The sequence below is a fragment of the Citrus clementina genome, unplaced genomic scaffold, assembly GCF_000493195.1.
Source record: "Citrus clementina cultivar Clemenules unplaced genomic scaffold, Citrus_clementina_v1.0 scaffold_7, whole genome shotgun sequence".
NCBI lineage: Eukaryota > Viridiplantae > Streptophyta > Magnoliopsida > Sapindales > Rutaceae > Citrus > Citrus x clementina.
Window position 1 is genome coordinate 2686749 of NW_006262075.1, and position 26668 is coordinate 2713416.

The 26668-nt window shown below is 35.8% G+C and overlaps 4 protein-coding genes across 5 annotated transcripts; 2 read left to right on the forward strand and 2 right to left on the reverse strand.

Moving 5' to 3' along the window:
* Positions 1–822: 822 nt before the first annotated feature.
* LOC18036151 lies at positions 823–4932 on the reverse strand. Its single transcript, XM_006425742.2, has one exon. The coding sequence runs from the start codon at positions 4112–4114 to the stop codon at positions 1277–1279; it is 2838 nt and encodes a 945-aa protein (XP_006425805.1). The 5' UTR covers positions 4115–4932; the 3' UTR covers positions 823–1276.
* A 4841-nt stretch (positions 4933–9773) lies between these two features.
* On the reverse strand, positions 9774–13123 carry LOC18036155. 2 transcript variants are annotated; one of them, XM_006425743.2, is made up of 5 exons: positions 12593–13123; positions 12054–12290; positions 11169–11252; positions 10901–11030; positions 9774–10813 (listed from the first exon to the last, which is right to left on the reverse strand). In XM_006425743.2, the coding sequence occupies exons 1-5, from the start codon at positions 12856–12858 to the stop codon at positions 9989–9991; spliced, it is 1542 nt and encodes a 513-aa protein (XP_006425806.1). In that variant the 5' UTR covers positions 12859–13123; the 3' UTR covers positions 9774–9988. The 2 variants fall into 2 exon arrangements, with proteins under 2 accessions (XP_006425806.1, XP_024036730.1); XM_024180962.1 differs by lacking the exon at positions 12054–12290.
* Positions 13124–16823: 3700 nt separating this feature from the next.
* On the forward strand, positions 16824–18542 carry LOC18036176 (GDSL esterase/lipase At2g23540). Its single transcript, XM_006425744.2, has 5 exons — positions 16824–17105; positions 17219–17349; positions 17456–17704; positions 17847–18102; positions 18223–18542. The coding sequence occupies exons 1-5, from the start codon at positions 16832–16834 to the stop codon at positions 18444–18446; spliced, it is 1134 nt and encodes a 377-aa protein (XP_006425807.1). The 5' UTR covers positions 16824–16831; the 3' UTR covers positions 18447–18542.
* A 4001-nt stretch (positions 18543–22543) lies between these two features.
* On the forward strand, positions 22544–23807 carry LOC18036204 (dof zinc finger protein DOF3.4). Its single transcript, XM_006425745.2, has one exon. The coding sequence runs from the start codon at positions 22675–22677 to the stop codon at positions 23662–23664; it is 990 nt and encodes a 329-aa protein (XP_006425808.1). The 5' UTR covers positions 22544–22674; the 3' UTR covers positions 23665–23807.
* Positions 23808–26668: the final 2861 nt, after the last annotated feature.

Below are 26668 nucleotides of genomic sequence, written 5' to 3' on the forward strand. Positions count from 1 at the left end.
GAGAAGCAAAATGAATTGTAACTTCAGCATTATTATTGTGGCAAACAAACTTTATGGATATGGCCCAATTGTGATAATTACTGCGAGAAAGTGGCCCCATCAAACAAACTTTGATTTCCTTCACTCTGGAATTGATTATGAAATGAGATGCATCATGCATAGAATGATATAATATTCCTATCCTGTTCCCACTGTATCACCGTTTCATTCATGCCTAATTTTAAATAAGCTATCCTTTGTCCGTCCCAAAGAAAACCAGCCGAACTGCTTAAGCCAGTTCAACTTGAATTTGTAAACAAAAAGTTATTAATTCAAAGTCGAGAAAAAAACTAGACCCAAAATTAAGCTGGTGTCGTGATCTAAATTTCATGTTAAAACTCAGCTCATGTTCTTAAACTGTCACGAGACCAACTATTCTTTCCTGCAAATCACGGTACCCAAGTATAGGAAGAACAAGGTTTACCAAAGCAACCAGGCAGAAAGATATGAAGCTTTACCAGATGCTAGGCATTCCTAATTGCTCTGCATCATACACAACTATCATAATTCCCTGTAAATTGAACATTGTTCACTAGTAGCTACACATTCCTCGCTATGCTCCCTGAACTACAGAAAATTTAAACACCAAACTTCCACCCGTCAGCTTCCAATAATCCCTTCTCGTCCTGATAAGATAACACATGAGAAAGTTGCATCTAAATTTAAACTACTTGTCTCAGAAGAAACATTCCTCTAAAAGTTCCATTTAACAAGTCCTAACTCCTGTTTTTCACTTGCTTGTCAAAATCAATTATTGGTTTGTTAGTTCAATTAGATAATCACCAATGCGCAAACTGAAATTGGAGTAGTGGTGAACATGCTACTGTATATATATATATTAAACTGCAGCAAGCACAATAAGCTAATTGTTTACAACAGAAAGAAATTCAATTCTGTATAGGACATGAGCAAGACATCAAGCGTAGACCGCTCTGCCCATGAAATTCTGCTTTTCAGGTCACCATGACTTTTCCAGATGATACATATATTAAGCCAACTCTACAAGTACCCAAAAGAAGAAAAAGAAAATTTTCAAGCAACAAACATGAATTAACAAATTCACCTGCCTTGCAACCAATGTAAATAGTCATGAGGAAATGCAAAAGAATCAGCCACGCAGATCCTGTCTGGGGCATCCAAAACTTTTGCTTCAACTCACAGATGTCTCCCCAAATGATTTTCTAGGCAGAAGAGATTTGATCTTCCTCAAAACCAGAATAAGATCATCCATCCCATTTTATGTCTCTGAGCTTTCTTCTACAGTAGGAAGTGCACCCTCTCTGACGAAAGCTGGGTTAAGAAACTTGGCCACGAAAGCCCACAGTTTGTAGACATCCTCAAAGTTTGTCAGGAAGCCTAGAGAAGCTGTGACAACCTCTACCCGTATAAACCCTCCTTTCCCATCATGTCGGCCATTGTCCATTGGCCTGCACAGTGTAGTATCATCAAGACTCGAAGACCCACCTTGCTGTCTTGGACTATCCAAGATCCGTATGTGACTAAGAAAACCAATACCTAGGGAGATGCCCTCCTTTTCAGCTAGCTTCTGAACAACCTCCGGATTTATCAGACCCCTTTCTTTATCTCTCACATTGAAGGCCACAGCTGCACCCCTTTCATATTTTATCTTGGGGCCATAGATATGAATGAGATGAGCTCTGCTCTCCCCATCTGAATCAGAGAACCTTAGTTGCAGCAATGAGGTCACAAGCCAATTGATTAAAAACCGCAGACGGCAAGTGGTCTTATTAAGACCTAACATGTTAATATGATCAAGATGCCGGCATATAATCTCTGGTTCTCGGCGGTTCCAGTCTTGTCCATCACCATACTCTCCATCACTGCTATAGTCTTCATCATCAAAGCTGGTTACAGATACTTCTCCTGTCTCCATAGTATGGCTTAGGCGCTCTTTACGATTGTCCTCCATGCTAAAGGATACCCTCCTCCCTCTGCTAGGATGTTCATCTTCCAAACCAAAAAACCTACCACCTATATATCTACTCCCTTCTCTCCTCCCCAACAACCTAAATTCACCTTCTGTTTCTCTTCTTATTGCACTCTCCTTGACTTCTGAACAAATCTCAGAAGTCAAACCATTAGCCAGGCCATGATGGTGTGAAGAAGAACTTGAATTATTGAGACAAGATCCATTCATGACAGAGTTGGAAGCAAACCCAGTGGAGTCCTTGCTGATACTGGGTTCTTCTTGAATCTCCTCAACACGTGGACAACCTGAACTTTTATTGTTATTTCGGAAATTATGGGTCATTCCAGAAAATTGCTCTTCCTCAGGAACCTCCTTAACACGGTCTAAATCCTGTGAAACTGATAGAACAGCAGCATCAAACGATAACACATGGTGGTCATCAGGAGCGCCAAGGTTTGCCTCTTTGTCATCAAAAATTGGGCTGCCATATATCTTCCATGTTGGCTTCGGTGAGAGCCGCTTGTGATTCTTTTTGCCGCTAAACCAAAGGGGAGGCAAGGGAGAGGCAATTTTTTGTTTGTTCAATTGGCCTGCATTATCAGAACCCAGTGGACTCTGACCCAAATCGATCCAGAATGAGTTGTCTGATGACTCATCTTCACTGAAGACTGGACTTTTCATCACTTCACCAACTGAAATACTTTCAGTTTCTTCAAATATGGTGCTAGTTCCATCCCTATCAGAGCTGTTGTCCTGCTCCATTTCCGTCTCAAATACATCCCTCACCTGAGCAGACGTAAATGCACCAGAAAAGGCAGGCAACTGCGACCCTGGGCGACTTTCAGATGGTTTATCACCATTTGCAACAACCTCATCATCTTCAACCCCAGCCAATCTGTCCAGACCATCAACAGAATCACTAAGATACAAAGGATATTCCGGGGTAATCTTCACCATTCCAGAACCCGTTTGTCCAGATTGATTCTGAAGGCTCCCCATCACTGATTTCTTTATCAGAAGGCATCCAAAGCCAGTAGGGTCAAACCCAAATACCCTATAGAATGATGTTATAATGAAATCTGGACGGAATAATGACAATCCAAGTGAATCCATATCTTTAGGACCCAATGACCCAGCGTCAAGCAAGACATGCCAATGGTTCTGCTGAGCCAGTGCCATCCATTGGTATGAGTATTTAGCCCCAGTAACTCTAGATTGCACTGGAAACACAAACAGACCAGCAGCAGAATCCTTCTTCCTTCTCTTCTTACTTGAAATTTGCTTTCTCAAATCAGTAGAACACAGCTTAAGAGTTGGCCATTTAAACCACGCACTGTAAACTTTTGCCCCCTTCTCTTTAGCACTCTGAGCCATCCAATTCACAGACTGGCTCTCATAATCAAACATTGTCAACAACTTCTTGTTGGTATGAAAAGGGTATGACTCAGCTAACAATTTAAAGGCAGACCCTCTGCTCACAGTAAAAACAAGGCCATACTCATTCTCAGGTATGTTCAAATGATCCATTATCCTAGTCTTTATATCATGCTCAACAGTCCCTTTCTCAGCACCACCATAAAGAGCATGATTACTCAAATTTGCAGTTATCTCAGACAAACTAAATGTAGAGGACTCCCAGTAGTGCAAAGTCTGAATATAAGAGAAAAGGCCAAATCCACAGTAATCAAGGCATACCTTAGGAGACAAATGTGAATACTCATTTGCTCTTAATTGATCAATCTTGTCTGATGACTGGTACTTCGGATACATTGTCAAGAACTTTGACAAAGCTTCACTCAGGTCAGGAATGCTTTCTTCCGTCTCAAAAACTCGCTCGGCAGCTAAAGCAGTTGCTCGCAAGAATTCACGCTGAGCATGGAGTCTTGCAAGCGATCTTGATCGACCTAAGCTCTCATCTTGATTAGCAAGAGGCTCGGATTCAATATCTTGTGATTTGAAGAGTGAGCCATCTTCTGAGGCCTCTTCAAGAGCTTCTCTAAGCCTGTGTTCTTCAAGTTTTCGGAGAATCGATGGGTTCCTCTTAATATCAACCGTGGAATCAGACCCATCTTTTCTCCTGCTGCTCTTCTTGTCCAAGATTAGAGCAGCACAGTGAGATATCGGTTTCCACAGTGAAAGATGCATCAAAGGTGGGCGTCAAGAACCAATCTTCACAGAGAAAAACCCCGAAAACCAGCTGAAATTCTACCAAAAAGAAAAAATAAAAAATTTCCACTTTTTAGCCCATCCAATGAGCCAGAACCCAGAAAGCAGAAAAAGAACAGATCTTGAACCAGATCAAGAAAGCCCTACGAATGAACAATCTTCGAGAACCCAGCTACAAATTGAGAGTCAAAGAACCAACAAAGAACAGAGAAATGTTAACACTTGGCGAATCGGAGGACCGAATTCAACAAATATCAGGTGAAAACCCACAAAAGACCCCAGAATTTAACCGATAAAAGAAAGTCAAAACCCATGAAAGAGAAAGGTGAAGAGAGAGAGAGTCAAAGTCTCCAACCCTAGAACCCAAAAACCAGATCCCAAAATCTACAACGAAGCTCTCACAAACAAGGGGATGACATTAAAAAAAAAAAAGATTTAAAAAAAAATGTAGAAGGAATATGATTTAAACAAAATAAAAAGCCAAAGACTCCAGCTTGAGAACCCCAAAAACAAAAGCCCTCTCTTTTTCTTTTTCTCTCTCTCAAGTTTTTTTTTTCCCCCTTTTTCTTTTCTCTCTCACTCTCACTCTCTGTTCACTGCAACAGAGAAATAAAAGCTAAGGGAACCCTTCACATGCATCAAATGCTCATTAATAAGTTTTGAGGAAGTAAATCCAAAAGCACACTGGTGTTGAGATATCACCATTCACCAATCACACTGTCTCTCTCTCTCTCTCTCTCTCTCTCTCTAAATCTTTTCGGTTTTCACAATGACCGCCCTTAACAAACAGTGGGAAAGGACATTGACTTTCACAAACCAAATGCAAGTGGTTTTTACAGTTTTTTAATTAATTATTTAGCATTTTGTTTGGTTTGTTTTAATTTTTTTTAAGTTAATTTTTGTTATTTTATTTTAGGGGGCTGTCATGTAGTGGGGACCCTTTTAAAAAGGCTTTTTATTTTCCCCCCCTCTATCAACAGTCCTTGCTAAAAGTCAAATAATCAGCTGGCTTGTAAAAGCTGTTTTCTGTCCATCTTGGCAAACTTCCTAGAAGTCCAATCCCACAACAAGGCCACCCAGACGCTTGCACCCTGCACCCTCCCTGAAAATTGAATTTGAAATCCCCCCCAGTTTACTTCATTCACCAGTAAATACACTTCCAACTGCTGCCAATTTTTTATTGGAATTTTGGCCTTGTTTATTTGACACATGAAATTTGTACAACTTTACTAGCTACAACAAGGGCCAAAATAAGATTTTTCTTTTTCTTGAAATATAGTTTCTTGAAATGCGGTTTCACAATTTTGTTGTTTCTGTGTCTACATTGATTGGCTTTAGTATATGGCGCTCCATTGCAGATATTAATTAATAAGTATTCTTGTCCACTGTCATTTGCTCTATCAAGTATCAAATCATACATTATGCACATTTTAAAATACTAGAGAGCTTAAATCCAGAGTTTTCTGGTGACAAACATTTTTTTAATGCATGAATTTAAGTACTGCTTGGGTGTGGCTTTTGGCAGGTGATGGGTATTGATTATTTTTATTTGTTTTGGTTTTGGCTATGTCATGACTAAGATAATCATCCGTCTTTTTTTAAGTAGAGAAGACAAATAATGCGCAGAACAAATCTTACATTATAGATAGGCACACCAATTTTACTAATTGTTTTATTTTTCCGTCATTTTAAAAGCATTTTAGGCTTTACTAACAACCAAAAAAAAAGGGGAAAATTGGACATTTAGTCAACTATTTCAAGAGGGATTTGATTAAACAAGAAATAATTTAAATAAAAGTCCCAGTTCTCCATCAATGCCCAACTGGCCAACTCTCTTTCTTTCATCAATCTTAATTTTAGCTCGTAAATTTTAGTTAGAAATTTGGTAAGGCTCTTATGTCATTGAATTATTACTTCGTTTTGACGAATCACCTTATTTATGGGACCAAACACTCTCATGGAAGGCAGCCTAAATTTGCAGAGGGTATTTAATAGCATCTAATTATATCATGCATCCCACAAATTTATTATGATTGCTACGGCATCTCTATTTAAGATGTTAGGTGTCGTGGGCCTCCGATCTCCGTGGAATAAGATTTGACATGATCCAATTTTCCATTGCGGTCCCAATTTTAAGTAAATAACTCGACCCTTTAATAATGGAATGTTTTGGCTTTAAATTCAGTAGATTAAGAAAATTAAAATTCGTATGTTTATTAAGAATCTACGGCGGGCTATGTATAATATTTGTTTCCAATTAATGGTAATGCCGCTTAAAAAAAAAAAAAGGGTCAAGATGATTCTTAATACCAACAACTCTTGGGCAAAAGTACAGAGCTGTGAGCTCACAACACAAGCATGCCCCCTTTGGATTCCAATTTCCTGAGGGGACGAACCAGCGCACAAAACCCCAGAATTTTGCCTCGAAAGAGAAGGGCCAATTGGATTTGGCTTCACTACGGTTCAAATCCTCTATTTGGAGGGACCTAATTGACTAAAGCTTAATAAAGTCAAAAAGGGTAAAAATAAAAAATAAAAAAAGACGCTCGGCGCATTATTTATGAGCTTGTGCATCGTTCGAGGCTAAAGATTTAACAATCGTCATCAAGATTCATCTATAACTTTTTTTTCTTTGCTCTTTGTGTTAGGGTTGAATTGCTGCTAATTTGTATGTCAAAGGTCATTATGGTCTTTACGATTTTTTTATAAGAACATTCTCCCAATCAACTTTAAATTAAGTAATTAATATTTGGCCTTTAGGTTTCACAGTGAATTAAAACCACCAAGAAGCTTTTGGACTTGAGTAGTGTGGTGCGTTGATGCCAAGCCAGTAGGGAGAAGAAATAATTTTGAATTGAGATTATTGTCTTTGCTTTTCCTTTATTGACCATCTAAAGTTCCCATGAAAAATTCCTTCTGTTATGAACTTATGGTGTCTTCATACTTCAATGTGAAGGCCCTTTATCTGTCATGTACAGTCATTCTATATAACACAGTGCGGGTTAGATGCAGTTTATATATAAAAAATACAAGAGTTTTCTTTTTCTTTTTCTTTTTCTTTTAACAATCATTAAAGAAATCCCATGTTTTTTTTTAAATTAAAAAGAAAAAGAATTCATTTTATCATTCTGACATTTCAAGGGAAACAAGCAAAACCCGAGTCAACCCACTTTGTAATTTGTAAAATTCTGAAATTAAAAATACACACACACACACACACACACATAGATGATAGATGTATGTTTATCGAATTATCCCAATGATGAAATAATACAAATACAAATAGCTCAAAAGAGATAATTGATTGCCGTTGGATAGGTTAAAAGCAGATTCAATCACAATCACTTGTACGTGGAGAGCACGTGCATTACTATAAGTTGTTATTATCGCTATGATTTAAGATCAAGCCCACGATATGATGAAGGTTCATGAGTAGTCAAGTCAACAATCAAAATACAAAGAGAATAAGCAATGATCATATAGATAACCAGGATATGATGAAGGTTTTTAAACACTTGTAACATTTTCTAGCCAAAGAAACTCAAGGAAAGCTCAAATAGTCCCAGACAATGACACGTTAGAGGCGACTACTAAAGCGGCAAATGATGAATAGGCTTTTTAAAGGGTATATGCGCAGGCATGGATGACTTACGTCGCCTGCAACACGAAAAGAATGTTAGCCTGCAACAAGAAAAGAAGTAAATGCTTTGCGCAGTAGTGTCCCTCACTCTCACTTTGCGTTTTATTTTGACAAGCCCATGACATACGGCCACGGTGATTAATTAGTGAATGTGATAGTGGGAGGAGACGAAGAAGGCCGAGTCGTGGCTATGTGTGTCTGGACAATTTAATGTTTGAACTTTAATAAGCCCAATGAGGACACCAAGCTTTGTTAAAGTTACTTATGGGAGTGGACAGTGGAGAATGAATTATCTTCCTTTTGTAATCATGTCTTTTGCTTTATGGTGTTTGTCTTTGGCTCTTTCTACCCACTACTTTCGCTTTTAATCCTTTTCATGTCAATTTCTTTTCCTGTTTTCCAGGTTCTACCGAAAAATTAATTGGGTGAGTGAATATGCACTGGAAGCTTTGCCATTTTTCCTTTTTTTTTTTCTTTAGTTTGGTAGTTCACCATCACCCAATTAATGCTGGAGACCGGTTGTGGGGTTGGTTGGAAAAGATTGAAAAAAATAACATGGCCAGCGTGGGTTGGCTGTCGAGACATGTTCATGAATATGGGCCTCATGAACAGTTGTCTACTTCGAGATCCTACTTTTACCTATTAACACCCGTCTATTATCCTTTTCAAACCCCCCCCCCCCCCTTCTTTTTTTTTTTTTTACATTTATATCCTATTTAGTTTCTAAAATAATCTTTATTATATAGTTATTCTTCAGTAAGCCCAGTGAGCTACTCTGTCTTGCCCATTTCGACCTCTTCCAACCTCTTCTCGACGTAGCATTTATCTATTGCTTTTATTCCTTAATAAACCCCAGTGAGCGATTCTTTCTCTCCCACAGTCCCACTCCATTTCGAAAAGAAATAAAATAGGCACAAAATTTGATTGTCCTTTACCATGTTTATAAAGGCAATAATCTATGAAAACTTTTTACTAAATTATCTTTCTTGCCCAAAAAAAAAAAAAAATTATGAATAAGTGGATAAAACTTATTCTAAATCAAATTCTTACTCTTTTAATTAACTTCTTTGTTGTTTCAAAACTTTGTAGAATTAAAAAACCTGTGATGACATTGAGAGCAAAATTCTATGGAAGTTTAATTAGATAAGTTTTAATTTTAATACATTTTAAAATACAAAAGATAAAATTAGAAATTGAACTTGAAATTGAAATACACATCACTCTTAGACTCTATTTGATATTGAAATTGAAACTGTATAAACAGCTTATTTCATAAGTGTTGACAAAACAAATGTTTGGTAAATTTTTTAATAATTGCTTATTTAATATTTTTTTTATATTAACTTCTAAAAGCATGTAGAAGGTTGCTTTTATTAACAGCTTATTAAATAAGCCACTATATTTTTTTAAAAAAAATTATTTTAACCTTAATATTTTAACAAAAAGATAACTATATACTTATATCTATTTTGGTCATTCTATAGTAAAATAACACTTTTGTAATAAAACTTAACAAATGCATGCACTCTAATTTTTAAACTCATAACTATCGCAACAATATAATTTACCAAACGAAAAATTAATTTTTTAACCAATAGCTTATTTTATTAGTATAATACAAATAACTTATTTCATCAACTACCGCATTCTCAAATCACCCCTTAGTTAAAAGAACTAGTGGGTGTGTTTGGTCCACTTACTGTGCTATAGTCCCATTACTACACTACACTGAATTAGGAAGTGGTGCACAATATTATTGTTTTATGGCCAATCTTGGCATGTTAACAAGGGCAACTGCCGAGTTAAATTATTTATAACTTATAGCAACCTAAAAGTAGTCACCTGATTCAAAAATACAATGTAACTTAATAACTTTGAAGTCATCACTTAATTTAAGAATATGGCAATCTGTGAAACACTTGGGATCTCATGAGTTATATTAGGGTCTACTGTAAGTTACCACATAATGAGTTCAGTCGAGGAGATTAACAATGAAAATGACCAAAAAGTAAGTTAGTTCAAGCTGTTACCCATCAACTAGGACAATAATGTTATAAGTCTGTCATTCCTAGTTTCGTAACCGAAGTTAACGACAACAAAATCAAAATTCAACACAGCCACCGACATTTAAATCGGCAAAACCAAATAATACTCCCACTGGCAATATGATGTTAGCTATAGGGTTGCCGACGAACATAATAAACTTTTTATTTTCAGGTTGTTTTGTACCTAGGCCTCAATCTCCTAGCAATGCTGTCAGGGCCAGGAGCTATGGAACTTTTTATTTCTTCTTCTATATCCATCTGCCTTGATCTTCCACCCTTGCTGTCTTGGTCTGGTTTGTTCATCTGTTCTGGAGTAACATCACTAACAGGCATGTCCTTCTCTTTGACTGGAAAAGTATTGCTTAAAGCTTGCTTAACCTCTAATCTTTTCTCATTCACCAATGGTAACTCTATATCATCATGATCATTACCTTTTCTACGCCTCTGCCTTAATCTGCCGCCTATACTATCAGGGATCCGTTTGATGGCAGCATGCTTTTTTTCAGATTTTTGGCAACTGTCCAATGCAATATCGCTGTCATTACCCAAATTATATAATTTCTTCTCTTCCTCAGCTTTGAACCCATTGCTTGTCTCTTCTTCCAATTGAGGCGTTGAAAATCCAAAATGGTTCTGGACTTTCAAGTCAACCTCAGTGGAATCCACATTCTTGGACTCATTTTCAATATTTGAAAACAGCAACGATCTCTTCCTAGAAGTATTATTGTTATTTGAAGTTGAAGGGCATGAGCTGCCTTGCATGTTACACTCTTTGTCAATATTTAAGTCCTCAGTGTCTTGAGGCTTTATCTTTACCGGCTCATTTTCATTGACCTGGGAAGAATCCTTTGACAATGCTTCCCTGTCTGAAAAAGAAAGTGATCTCTTTGCAGAGGCTTGGTTGACAGTATCAGGAATCTTTTCCAAAGTAGTTTGAGCACGCTGGGTTTGAATGAGATAATGTGCAACTGATTTGAAGCCCAGACTTGATATCTGGAAGGAGGACAAAAATGGTATGGTCCAACTTTTTTACTATAAAAAGATGTGTGAGGCAATATTAAATTGCAGTTGAGAATTAACCTTCTTGTAGAGGGGGCCTGTAGGACACCATCCTTTTGCTTGCCGGCACAAACTGCAGTTGCAAATTCCGCGACACACTGGGCAAATCCAATTTGGATTCTCTAATGCTTCAAGCACATGCTCCCCATATCTGAACATAAAAGACGCAAAGGCAGACTTAACTTTAGAACTTAGGATGCATATCAAGGCATCTGATAAATTAAATTCAAACTTCAACACACTGAACTCTGCAGAACTGGCTAAGTCAACTCTTTTTAGAAAAATTTACCTCATGTACAAACAATCTCCACAGAACTGTCCTTGGACCAGCTTGCATTCACTGCAGTGAGTACGATGACCGAGAGTTTTCTGCCTGCAAATCAATTTCCATCTTTCTAATAAGTGAAACTAATGCAATTCTTCAGGGAGAGAATGTCTGATAATCAATCAATAACCTTCAAATCTTGCACACAGGCATTAGTAAAATTATATTAATGAAAGGAAATAAAAACTTGCAGTATCAAAACTGAATCTCAAATAAGATCCTCCCAAATGCAACTGATACAAGGCTCCTTTCCAAACAGAAATAGAGATCCCATTTCATTTCCAGTTCTACCCTTGTAAATCTAGACATTATCTCCACAAGGCAATATGAAAATTTTTCATAAAAGAGATGCACGAGTGTGTGCATCTCACTTATAATGTAAACTTCTCAGTCCAAGATTTGCTAATAAAAAATTATCTAAAATTTCAGCTATATAGCAGAGAGAGTATCATATATCCTGCAGCATTTCAACTTCCAGCTCCCATTTCAACCAGTTACACTAGTAACTTGCATTTAGCCACTGCACTCATAAGCACAATCACAGTTCACCAGGTGATCCCCATCTGAGACTGTAACTGCAAACGTAACTAGAAAACAAACTTTTCTTATGTGATAAAATTGGTACATTTTGGTATGTGATAGAATTGGTACATTTTGGCAGTCTTTCCTAAATAATAATAAAATTATCCAGTTTCATTTTACCTACGTAGATTTTGATACCATAGCGTAATAATGAACTAGATGGTTTTTCTTTCGATAAGGCAACCCATTTTAAAATCAGACGGCAAAAGATGAAAGCCTAACGTCCCCAGTTGCACGCAAGCACAAATAGAATTGACAATATCTGACCTGCATTGATGGCAAGTCTTTCCTTTAACTGGATCATAAATTCGCCTACCATCTTCCCCATACCCATCGACAAAGAATGTCCAGCTTCTCTCAGTTTTACCCAACAGCTTTTCATGCTCTTCTGTATAAACCTCTGGTTTTGACCCCTCCTCTAACTTAACATCCTTATCGTCCAAACCCTTATCCTTTTTTGACAACATCACTTCTGAGTAGCTAACCGGTGTTGCATTTTGCAGCCTAAGCCACCCAGAACAAATACCAAATACAAATTAGCACAAACACCTAATCCCAAAAGAAATTACAAATCACCAACACTGTGTGACCTATTAATGGCCTAACATGTTCCATTTAATTGCTAATCAAGCATCAGCGCAAAGATACTACCAATTTGGATTAGTGGGAAAAAAAATTGCTTCTAACATTTCATAGTTCCCATATTCAAATAGCAGATCAAAACTTTTTCATCATATAAAAGAAACAAAATCAGAACTTTGAACTATCAAGAGTGGAATGGTCGGTGGGTAAGGTGATAAATTGACCTGGAGGAGCGACGGAGGGGTCCAGATTGGAGGACGGGAATCGAGGGCCGTGAGTCAGAGCGAGAGTGTTTGGGTGCGCGTTTTGGACGGACAGCAGAGTTCAGCTTCTGAGAAAGGTCAATAACGCCCAGTTGTTGCAACCTTTGAATGTTCTCTTTGATTCTCTCTTCCCTTGACTGTTCGTAAAGGGACATACTTGGAGTTTGCTGGCCATTTCTGTTGTGGGTTTTAGGGTTTTCTTTAGTTTCCTTCAGGGTTTTAGACATCTTGCTCCTGTTTCTCTTTCACTTTCGATTTCTTTTTCTCTCTGTGATTTTAAATTTTTGAGACTCCAACGGTCGGGTTTTTTGAGAACTGAGAGGATCGGTTTGGCGATTCGCAAAACCGTAGGAAATTGAAGGAGGAGGGAAATATGAAATGGGAAATGTGACGTTGGGTTCTTCAAAATGACTTTATTGGCCTTTGCAGACTGCATTCTGCAGATACCATAAAAAACCGAAGCATTGTGTTTAGATTTTCAAGGTAAAAATAATTTAAAATTGCTCAAGTGCGGCATGTGCATTTTTTGTACATCATATTTTAAGAAGGAAAACAGGGAAGATTTCTAAATTATAACATAGGCGTAAGAGTTTTTCAAAAAAAAAATTAAAATTATAAATAACAATAACAAGGAGGATACTGTAAATCTTTTTTATTTATATTAAAAAAATGTGATAAAAAAGAAAAATTACATAAGAGCATGTGACGAGCGCAAACAATATGCATGTGTAAGTATGGTGATTTGAATAAATAACTAGAAATAAGAATAATTTTTTCGCTTGTATGGTGGACATGTTTAAGTATCCACAAATATTCTGGAGGACAATTTATTACAAGCTTTCACATGTTCACAAAAAATAAAAATCAATGAGTGTATAGACTATAGCTATCAACCCCCTCAATTATCATTTTACCTAAAATACATATTTTAATTGTGGGATTGGAGAATAAAATTTAATGACGACGATGATGATGACACACGTATATACATAAAAAAAGATCGATTCATTCATAATATAAATAATTAATATATTCATACAAAATTTACGTATCGTAAGTTGGTCTCTTAAGTGATTGATTATGTTCTCAATAAAAGCATCAATATTTTTTGTAATTCTTGCTCCAATGGATAGAACTAGGAGAAGATAGATTCCTTTGTAAAAGAAATCTCTTGCCTTAGATACACCCAACAATAGATAGATTTCTTCGTAAAAAAAATCTCATCTTGAATACACCCAACAATTTATTAATCTATTTTATAGTGATGTCAAAATAGCCAACTCATGTATTATTATTACTCTCAATAATATTTTTTAAATAACAATCATCATTATTTTAATAAATAATAATAAAAAATAATTAAAGACATTTTAGTAATTTAAAATAATTCATTCTAATCACATCAATAAGAATACAACCTATACTAATTCAAATTCCTCAAGTAAATAACTTATTTTGATTTTCATCCCTATCTATTCCAATTACCAATTGGTAAATATTATCAATTGATAAACACACCCTTAGGTAGTGTTTACTTTCTGGAGTGGGAGTGTGGAGTGTGGATTCCTCCCACTCCAGTGTTTACTTACTTTAAAAAAGGGGGGAGTGGGAGTGGGAATCCGTGGGTCCCACTCAATTTTGGAGTGGGGAGTGGGATTCCCACTCCCATGGGGGGAGGTGGGAGTGGGAATCCACTCCCCCCTCTTCCCATTTTATCCCTATAATAAAATAAATAAATAATATTTAATAAAATAAATAAATAAAATTTATTAAAAATAATAATTATATCATATTTATTTTATTAAATTTAATAAAATAAAAATAAATAAATATTATATTTAAATTAATAATATTAAACATTAATTTTAATAAAATATTATTTATTTATTTTATTAATAATAATAAATATTTTATTCTAAAAAAATATTAATTTTGTACTATATTATCAATAATAATATTTCATTTGTGTTGCTATTATTAATAATTTTTATTCACATAATTTAAATTCAAATGAATAAAAAATTATGATTTACATATTAAGAATATTAGTAATTATTATTAATTTAGAAATATAATAAAATATTTATTTTATTTTCCAAATATTTTTTATTAATTTTTTAATTACAAATTATAATTCTGTACATAAGGATAAAATTGTAATTTAAAACAATTTACTCCCAATCTAAGACAAAGTAAACAAATAATTAGGATTCTGATTGACAATCCATACTTTCATTTAGTCTAAGTAAACACCCTACTCCCACTTCCACTCCACACTCCTAATCCAAGGATTCCCACTCCTCAGAATTCCCACTCCAATCCAAAAAGTAAACGCAACATTAGTGTATAGACTATAACCATCCACTGCCTTTGAATATCATTTTACTTAAAATACATCCCTCAGTATTTTTAAAAATTCTAATTTTTTAACATGCAAAATTGGTCCCAAAAGCACCCTGAGCTACACCCCATGTTTTACGTTATTTTTTTCCTTGTACTTCTTCCTCTTTTTTAAGCAACGCGTCTCATCTTAAATTCTTTGGATATATGAATCATCTATTTATCCCCATTATCAATCTTCTATTCATAGAATTCTCGACCCACATTCCAACAAAAGATTTATAGATCTCTTTGTTGCATGCTTCATGCTTGCTCGCTCTTTGGAAACAAAAGAAGAAGAAATTTGCTCTTTGTGTAAAATTGCAAATTGTACTAAATAAATACTAATTTATTCGATTTCGTGGTTCATGGGCTTGTGCGGAGAGGACGTTTTATCTTCATCGTGAGTCTTTTGCTTTTTCGTGAAAATTTAAACAGGGATAAACCTATAACTATAGGTGATTAAATTGTAATTAAATCCATTCAATCTAATGTACCTCTCAATTTTATCCCTATTATTTACATTTGTCTATTATTGGAAATTTAAATAGGGATAAAATTGTAATTATAAGAGCGGGGTCGCATGAGAAAATTTTAGGGGTGTCAATAGTATTACTTCTGTTCTAAATTCGCCTCCACATGTCCATCGGTGGGCTTTTGAAATTACTAGGAATCTGACAAAATCCAATTCAAATCTAATGTAATTTCTAGTAGATTGGAATACAAACCAACACGCCAACCAAACAAAAGCTTGCAATTCAATTTGTCAATCGAATTTGTTAGCTCGACCTCTTGGTGATTAGATATAACAAATCTGTCAAAACCGATCAAAATTGTCAAATGTTATTGAACCACTTGATCGAACAAAATGATTGGAATAGGAACACATTGATGCCCTTATTCAAAGCTTCTGATTAAAAAATTAATTAATTAATTGGCAATTTAAAAGAGGGAAAGTGCAATTCATTGTTTCAATTTGATACACTCAGAATGATATTGTCTTCTAAAAATTAAATTTTTACGTAAGTTTATTCTCAGATTATCTTTATCTATTTTGAGTTGTTATCATAATTTACTTTAACTTAAGTAAAAATATTTGTTATATTTACATAATTCTAGGGAACATGAGGTTTATTGAGCTCCTAATCTTTAAGTCAAGTTCTGTAGGCTAGTATTTAAAACTAGCATTAATGTGATCAATAATGGTATGTTAAAATATTTTATTTAGCAACTGTCTAATTGTATTGAGAGGTATTTGGTCCCTCGAAATATAAAAAAATATATTTATGGAGGTCTTAATTTCTTTGGATTAGTGCATGTATCGCTTGTTCTTAATTATTTTGTTTAATTTCCCGTCGTAGACAATTTCTATATGTAACACAAAACCACCTCCATATGATGTGGGCAAAGGCTAATAGAATAGAACATTCTCAACTTATTTTATTTGTATCGAGGGCGTCACCGTTATTAGGACAAGGCACTCTCTAATTGAACAAAAAAGAAAAAAGAAATAAATACTTTGAAGCGTATATTTGACCAAAATGTGCCGCAATTGCTTGTGGAAAAAGCTAAATCTTCATGTTCTTAACACGTCGAGAAAAATGGACAATGCTGATAAACTACCTCACGAACCTTGTAATTAATCAACTGGGCCCGTCATCGTCAAACCAAATACAACTCATTAAAGCAAGCTTACAAGTTTTAACCAAGGATCCTCTTTTCAACAAGAACGTATTTATTTATATGTCACATATGCTAGCATGTAGGGAGTTATGAAGAGTGATTATACAGTTTTCATCAACGTCTAATCAATAAGAAGCCATGGCTGTTGTGAAAGTTCGCAAGTTGCTGGCCTGGGTTATTTCATTTGTGATGATGACCAGCTCGAGCTATTTTGGTGATGCAGCTGATGATCATAATGAAGCTTTAGGAGCTTCTTTTGTCTTTGGTGATTCTTTAGTCGATGCCGGAAACAATAATTATTTACCAACATTGTCAAAGGCAAATATGCGGCCAAATGGAATCGATTTTAAAGCATCCGGCGGAAATCCTACAGGACGATACACCAATGGCAGAACCATTGCTGACATTGTTGGTAAGCTGATCATCTCCGGGAAGCATATTAACTTATGAATCCTACAGTACGGTACTAGTGCTTCATTAATTTATTATGCAATTAATTAATTACACATGTTTATTTGTTTCCAGGAGAGGAGCTGGGACAGCCACACTATGCTGTGCCATACTTGTCTCCAAATTCAACTGGAAAAGCTATTTTATATGGGGTGAATTATGGCTCTGGAGGAGGAGGGGTCATGAATGCAACTGGGAGAATATTTGTTAGTACACATATATAATTAATGGATTCCCATATACATTCATTTACATCAATAAGCAGTAATATTATTAATGCATGTTGTTCTTTGTTAATTTATGTGACATCAGGTTAACAGGCTGGGAATGGATGTTCAGGTTGATTATTTTAACATCACTAGAAAACAGATTGATAAATTGTTGGGTGCATCCAAGGCAAGAGATTTTCTTATGAAAGAATCCATCTTCTCCATCACAATTGGAGCAAATGATTTTCTCAACAATTACCTTCTCCCAGTTCTCTCCGTCGGAGCAAGAATTACGGAAAGCCCAGATGCTTTTGTTGATGACATGATCAATCACTTAAGAGACCAACTTACCGTACGTAAATCTTATACCAATCCATTAATTAACCTACATTCCGAGTGCATCGATCTTTCTTTATGTATACACATAATATATGGTCTCTTTAATTTTTAATTAATTAATTATTATCTAAATAAATAAATAAATTTTGCGGCAGAGGCTTTACCGACTGGATGCTCGGAAGTTTGTGATCGGAAACGTGGGTCCAATAGGGTGCATTCCTTATCAGAAGACGATAAATCAATTGAATGAAAATGAGTGCGTGGAGTTGGCGAATAAGCTTGCGATTCAATACAACGGCCGTTTGAAGGATCTACTCGCCCAACTAAACGAAAATCTCCCCGGTGCCACTTTCGTTCTTGCCAATGTCTATGATCTTGTCCTGGAAGTAATCACTAATTACGACAAATACGGTAATAAATATAACTATTAATGAGCATGCATCAATTAATCTTATTATAATCAATCAGTTTTAATTGGCTGAATTAATGTTAGGATTGTTAACGAACGAACGAACGAATGAATGAATGCAGGATTTACGACAGCAAGCAGAGCATGTTGCGGGAACGGGGGTCAATTTGCCGGAATAATTCCATGTGGGCCAACGTCCAGTATGTGCCAGGATCGGTCCAAGCACGTATTCTGGGACCCCTATCATCCAAGTGAAGCTGCCAATCTTATTATTGCCAAGCAACTTCTCGACGGGGACAGAAAGTACATTTCCCCAATGAATCTCAGACGGCTTCGAGCTCTTTAGTTAATCGCTTACTAGTGCAATATTAAATATCGTGCATCTGTTGTGTCCTCATTAAATTAAAATTACGTACATTCTCTTCCCTTCTTCGAAGAAAAGTCCCAGGTTTTCTTGTTTAATTCCGTAGTTTTGTTTTTCTTCATCTTCCTTTTTTTTATTTTTTATTTTTTAAGGACCTTTACAAGCTTTGATTGATCCTGAAAATTGGACAACTAAACCTTTATTGTTGGCTTCAAATACTTCTTTTGAAAGCAATAAATAATATAGTCAATGTACGTAGATGATGGTTGGTGATCTGCATTGATATATAATTCCTGTGGTTAGTGTACCGATTAGCTTTGTGTTCAGTGACGCCGTGTTCAACAATACGAAATCAATATCAGAATGAACTAGAAGAATCTAGCTAACCTATGTTCTTAACTTTAATTAGCAAAAAAGAAATTAATATCCCTCTGATCTCTATGCAATTAATCAATGGCGTGTTTGGAATCATCTATTTGTTTGTTGATTAAAGAATATATTCAACACGTCATTTGGAAATTTATGTATCAAAATGCAGTAATAACTTGTACCTTTAATTAAAACGTGTTTGTTTGTTTTTTCTTATCCACAAAACCAATTTCCCCATTTTTTTTTCTTTTTTTAAAAGTTGTTTAAAAGACAAAGCAGTAGGCAGGTAGAAAAGCAAAAGGTGGAACCGAACAATTATTTAGATGTGAATAGACAATGATGAAGTCCAAGTCAGAGAAAGGAAAACGGTAATAATAAATACTAATATTGTACAGTGAAAAGACGAAAGCACATGGACACAAACAGTAAGTGAAGCATCGAACCAAAACATTGCAAATTAAGAGAACCACAATCCATCGTCCATGTGAAGTAGGAGAAGAGAATCACAGTGAGTGAGAAAATGCCAAAAAGAAAAAAAGAGGTCAGGGAGAAAGGCGGATAATGTCTGCACAGGCAATTATGCAGCGAGCTGGATAGAGAGATTAAAAAAATTTTAAAACAAAGGAGAAAAGAAAAAGGATTTGGCCATTGAGGTTAATGAAAGCGACAGATGAGATTGATACTCGATAGTGTGTGTGGCCGAGAAATTTCGAAGGATGGCTACTGAACGCCGGGCGTGCCTCCCGACACTGTGCGTTTTGCTTGCTCAATGCTCGTTGGTGTTCTGTAAACTTGGACTCTTCCTTTGTTTGTTCGCATCTACTCATTCATTCTGCACGTCACGTACTGCCGCGCAGATGGACTCCAAATGTGTATATATCATATGTATATTTGGTTCTGCTTAATCTTATCGATCCAATTTAATAAACCTAATCATTCTCTTCGGCTTTAAAGTTAATTTCGTTAGATTTTGTTTATGCTTCTCCTCATATTTTATATGAAATCAAAAATTGGCTTGATTTTGGAGCATTCAAATAATAATATGATAATTTCGGATAACCTGATGAAATAATAATCTTAGGAATACTTTGTAAATCATTGTTTAATTCAATTTACTTTTATTTTTGTTAAGGAAATTAAAAATTTTGATCAATCCACTTCTATTTTTTTGATTAGTTGAAGTTTACAATAATTTTGATGATATTTTAAAAATTATCATTTCATGAAACGAATAATTCAAAATACACCTAATAATTTATATATATACCCAATATTCTTAGTTGAAGGATGAGCGGATTACCGTTGAATGTTGATCACAAGCACTATAGGGGTTAGAAATGCATCAAACGGCAGGGAATAGCTAAAAAGAAGAAGGAATGAGATGGGATGGGAGAATTGAAAGATGTTGAGTTCAAGAGAAAGAAAGAAAGAAAGAGTTTGGTTAATTATCTGGCATTGTTGGATTTGCTAGAGGTTGGACCTTTGGTGAAAGGCCAAAGGGAACCGTGGAGCGATAAATCCGGCAAGAGATTGAGATGGGGATGTACGGAGGAGGAATCTGATGCGGACATGACGCGTCCGAAATCAGAGGGAAGACCCAATAATTGCACCCCACGCTGCCCCGACACAATGATTCTGTCGGTACTGACCCCACTCATCAATTCCTTCTCTAATCTAATCTTTATCCTCTTCCTTCACGCCTATTGAAATAAGGCTAATAAAAAGTCTCTCCCATTTTCTGCCGCTTCCTTCTTTCAATTTTGATCACTGACAATTTTTCATTTTCCCTTCTTACTGTTATAGGGGCGAAAATGAAGTTGCATAATATTATAATTTATAATAACTTAAAAATTTTATTAATCAAGATTAAGTGCAATTTAATTATTAATATTTTTAAATTATACAGCTTAATTACAATATTATGGTAAAGTATCAACTTATTACTTGTACGAAATTTTTTTTTAGTATTTTCTTTGTACACCATCTTAAGTCCCAGAATCCACCAATGAGCCTTTGGTCCAGTGGGAGAGTCCTTACACTTAGAATAATGAGTGCAAGGGTTTGAGCTTCCATAAAAGTATTTATGAGACTTATTTGTAATCCTTCCTCAATTATCACATAATTGAATGGAGTCAGTCTATTCCTCACGAAATGTGAGTAGAGTGGACAGCCCTCGAATATTTGGGAGGGTTTGAAGAATTTGGGCAGCTCTTCAGAGGAGTACATGCCACGATGAAGGTCCCAATTGTAGAATTTATGTGTAAATATTAATTGTAATAGCTACAATCCTGTATAAACAGTATTAAAAAAAAAAAAAAAGCCCCATAATCCAAACGAGCAAGACACAGCAAAAGTAAGTTGGCTAGGAAGGATTTTTAAATCCGTAACTACTCACTAGAAAGTACCGGCTTCATTCTTTAAAGTCATGGATGTGTTTTGGATCACCTCGATTAGCACATAATTGATAATTTGGGATGGCCATTCGTCCGCAAATCGAAGCCAACCCAACCAAATCATTTTCGTTTATCCACTAGAGGTCAAATTATTTGAATAATTAAAGAGACGTAGATACTTTGCATGTCCAGAATAATTAATAATGGAATAAGACAGGGGTGTGACAATCATTTCAATTATTTTCCTCGGGTACTAGAACTGTAGAACTCTAATCCAAGTAGCCAACCAACTGGCTTGGATTTTTCCCCGTAGCCGAATGAAATAAAAAATCTTGTTTGCTACCCATATACTCCTATAAGCATAGTTGAGCCACCTATTGCATGAATACATAGAGTTACGAACACAAGTCTTTAAGCCACATGTTTTAATGATAAAAAAATAAATTTCAGACAAATTATAAAATTCAAATATTTTATTGAGTCCGATAAAACAAACATAAAAATGAATAATTTGTATCAACTACATGTTAGTAATTTTATTGTTTAAAAGAAAAAAAATCCTACAAGTTAATAGTAGCTAGACACACCACGGTAATTTTAGTAAGTTATTTTTGGAATTTTTGACTGGATAAGCTAAATCAGTTTGAGGTTAGGCAATTATCATGGTTATGACATATGGAAAAATACAAGTTGCGGTGTTTCGTTGGTAATTTTTTTAGAAGAAATGAATTAGTTCGTGTCATTGCTACCACTGAATGATGATTATTTTGAATAATAATAATAACAATACAACCATAAAATGAATGTGGCTAATCAGATAAATGCGGGGAATGAAAATATAAATTGATAGTAGAAAAGAAATCATTTTTCTGTTTACAAATTAGTGATGATGACATCTTAATTCATTGTCGAAAAAAAAATCTTATACAAATGTAAACTTAAAATTACACTAAATAATCTCTGTGTTATTGAAAGTATGACTAATTTGATTACAACTTATGTAAGAAATATGTCAATCATCAAGATTCAAATGTTGAATTATCTAAAAAGTGCAATTTAATTGTAATCAAAATAAAACATATAATTAATCTATAAACAAGAATTAGCATCCATGCAACATCTTTTCTTTCCCTCCTTTTTTTTTTAATATACATAAGGGTACATAATTAATTTATAAGGAGGCAATTTACATCAATCAGGTAAGGGCCCCATATTTGACCACTTCTGCTCCCTCCAATTGTTGCAAAACTAAGCCTATAAAAATAATAACAAGCCGCACACCTAGCTAGCTGATTAGAGCCGACTCAAACAGTGAAATTAAACAGAAGCAGAGGCATATATAGCGTAGTTAGCCCGCCTAGGCCTAGCCGGCTGAATTGTCGTGCCTAGTGCCTAACAGAACACACTGTAAAAAGCCTGCTCATATAAGCCCCCAGGCGCAGCAGCACATGTTTCAGATTCTCTCATTCATTCTCTCTCTGTCTCTCTCTCTCTCTCTCAAGTCCAATCTCCTCTATATCTTTTCCATAAATTCATTCACTTGTTTACTTCATTCCTTCCAACATCTCCTCCACATAACACCAAAAGCAAAAGCCATTCCAAAGTTCCTCTTGTTTGACACTTACCAAAAATATCAGCAAAAGATGCCGACAGACTCCAATGAAAATAACAACAACAACAACAACAACAACAACAGCAGCAGCAGCAGCAGCAACAAGAGGGTCACCGCGAAGAACCCTGCAGCTGAACAGGAGCAGCTTCCTTGCCCACGTTGTGAATCCACCAACACCAAGTTCTGTTACTACAACAACTACAACTTCTCTCAGCCCCGCCACTTCTGCAAGTCCTGCCGCCGTTACTGGACCCACGGTGGCACTCTCAGGGACATCCCCATTGGCGGTGGCACCCGCAAGAACGCGAAACGCTGTCGTACCATTCCATCCAGTACTTGTGCTGCCACCAACACCATGTCGATCACTCCTGGTGTTGCTGTTGGCTCTGCTCATCAAGACTACCCTTTGCATGCGACTCCTGTTTTGGTGCCATTTCAGGGTGGCTCTGCGCCGTTGAAGGCCGCTAATATGAACGGCGGTTATGGGGTGTGCGGGAATGGGACTGGGGCTGGGGGTTTTGCGTCTTTGTTGAGTCCTCAGGGACCGGGTTTCTTGGCTTTGGGCGGGTTTGGGCTTGGGCTCGGCTCTGGGTTTGTTGGTGATGTGGGTCTTGCTGGGCTCGGGAGAGGGGCTTGGGGTTTGGCTGGGGTCTCTGACGCTGGTGCTGCAGCAGCTAATGGTGGCGGTGGCGGTGGTTCTTCTGGAATTGGTAACACGTGGCAGTTTGAGAGTGGAGAAGCAACTACTACTTCTGGGTTTGGCACTGCAGATTGCTTTTCTTGGCCTGATCTGGCTATTTCTACTCCTGGAAATGGTCTCAAGTGATCTGTTGTTTCATCCTGACTATTTCTTTGTCTTGTCCCTTTTTTTTTTTTTCTTTTTAAAATGGTTTCTTAATTAATTAGTGTGGAGATTAAACTAGTGGTGATATTGTTAGAGGAAAGATAGCTATATGACTCTTTTATTTATTTATTTATTTTTTTCCCCTTTTTGAAATTTCAAATTTTAGGATGTGCATGCATCATGCCATGTGGTTTGGTTGTTTATGTACCTATTTTGTGCAGTAGACTTGGCAGGGACTCACGGGTGTGTACTCTGTTTTTGGTGCAACATGCATGCGTACCAAACCACTTTGTATTTTTCACTTGCTTCAGCACATAATACTCCCTATCCTATCCTAAATGCTAAGCTGAAACTCATCGCGTACATGGAACATGGCAGAAAATTTTGCATCTCCATCAATTGGAATCTGTATAAAATCCGCTGGGGGATTGATTGGGCTTAATTTAGAGGAAATAGTTGCATTATCGTCCATTCTGCAGAAATGGCAAAATAGTTGTTAAAATTTCGTAGAAAATTTTACCTGCTGTTTGTCTACACATCATTCAATGTTCAAGCCAGACAGCTTCTAATAATTGTACTTTTAACGTGTAAATTTTCTCGGAAACTTTGACTGAGACTAAGAGGAAAGTTTCACTTTAAGACAATAATTGTGTCCTCACTGAAAAGTAAAAACTGAATGCGGTTTCTGCAAATTAACCTTTGCATTCATTGAAACCCGTCTATATATTCGTTATTCTCGCTACTTTCTCATCATTCTTCGAAGAACGCATGCAAAATGGTTGCAAGTTCTCGGATTTTTTTTTTTTTTTTTTTTAATTTTGAGAATACACGTCCAAAGCTATTATCCACGTGAAATCGAGAATAGTGATAAATAATAATTAAAAATCACTGTTTGGGGAACATGTTTTAAACTTGTGTCCTTACCTTACCTTAAATCACATACCGTCATTTTGTTACTTTTTTCTTATATTGCTGCTTTGCTGCAGCTTTTATTGGTTCCATTTCAAACTAGTGTGAACGGAATGCATGGCAAAAACATCCGGTTGGAATTTTAGCTCGATTGATCGGACCAAAATTTTTGGACTTTGAACTGAATTTAAGGATTTTGGGTTGAGATCGAGCTTAAATATTAGGATCCGATTAAAATTTAAGTTAGGGTTCAAGTCCTATCTGATCTGAAATTCAAAATAAAATAAAAATAATTTTATTTGTATAATTTTATAAGAAATTATTTTGAATCATGTTTATTTTATTATTTATATAATTATATGGTTGAGAGCTTAAGTAATTTTTATGTTTATGTTAAAATTATAAGTGAGGTTACGTATATTTTTAAAAAATTTAAATTACTTAAATATTTAAAAAAATTACAAATTATGAAATTCGGGCTTGAAAAAAGGCCCAACTTGATCTTGACCTCAATCGGATTGGGTCTAACCCGATCCAAAATTTAAATGATCGGGTTTTTGTCTGGTTGGATCTTTTATTCTTGTTGTGCCCAAGTCCGACCCAACAAATTGCCACCCTTGAAACCAAGTTTGTTGTTCTTCCGTGACAAATTTTTAGGTTGTTAATAAGGGTTGTTATGTTTAGAAGGTTTGCTAACAATAAAGAAAGTTGATCCCCATTGTTGATGCTGAAATCTGCTCGCCTCTTGACCGACCAGATTCTTTCACCAACGTTTGTGTTATCTACTGTTGCTCGTTCACTGGGATTGAAATCGTCCTTCTTTCTCTCAATAGACCTGCACTCACTAAAAATGGATCAGAGACGCTGGTGGTTTTGCCGACGTAAACCCTCCGATGCCTAAGTTAGCACAAGATGTTTACGGGAAAACAATGTAATTTGGATTCCAGGAGTTTATTAAAAATTTGTAAGGAAATGGTCTGGTTGCAATTTGGCAGCGTTTTCCCTCTCTCCAGTTTTTCTATCCCTTTCTTCATCGATTTCTTCTTCTTTTATAGCCGTTGTCCCCACGTTTCCGTTTGCCATTCATCCCACCTTTTTCGGGTAGTGGCAGCCCCTCATGGGACTCTAACTGTTACATTGTGGGCAAACGTGGATCTCGCGTGTCCTTCAACGGTTCTGGGAAAAGCGCAACTACCGCGATTCTGTGGGATCGTGTTCCCGCTTCTCTGGGGATGAGTGCCGGCTCGGTATATACCTCTGGTCGGTATGTTTCCTTGGTTGTATTTATCTCTGGTCGGCTCATGTTAGCCCACGTGTTCTGCTCATATCACTTTGGCTGAAGCGATCCGTGCCGGGGCAGAAATAGTAGCATAGCCGACCTGGTGCTTTTATGTACTCAACACCCATAAAAGGTAAAATTTCTACACAGGTCCTGCAGATGGAGAAATCCTTGATTTTAATAATGGAAGAGGTATGTTAGAAAATATGTTACATTTTTCAATGAGAACTTGCAAATTTTAAATTATGATATTTTATTATTTAAGAAATAAGTAATTTTTTCTTTTGCACTTAAATCATTCAAGTAGAAAAACAACTTATATATAAAAAATAAAAAAAATCCATTACTCAATCTAATTAATGTCTGGATCCCTTTCAATCTAGCATAAGAAATCTACCTGGTGGGAGATAAATATTCTTAAGATCTAATTTATTATTATTATTATTATTATTATGGATTTATTTGATATTCTCCTTCTATTTATTAGTTATGTAGTTTATTTTAAACGGTTCATTTGATATACTTGTGCACTCTCTATACTTAAATTTTATGGACGCATAAAATTCATGACACCCACAACTATATAATGTGATTTTTATCACGATAGCATTTTCCATTTATCAATTATCATACATGTAACCCTCGTCAATACGTACAAAATTAGAGTTTGAATTTCGTTTTGACGTTAACTTTGGGACTAATTGGCCAATTTTGTTTTGAAAAGCAACATCAATTTAAGGAATATTATAAAAAGCGACAAAACTGCAAACAAGACACGCAAATATGATTCTCCTGACT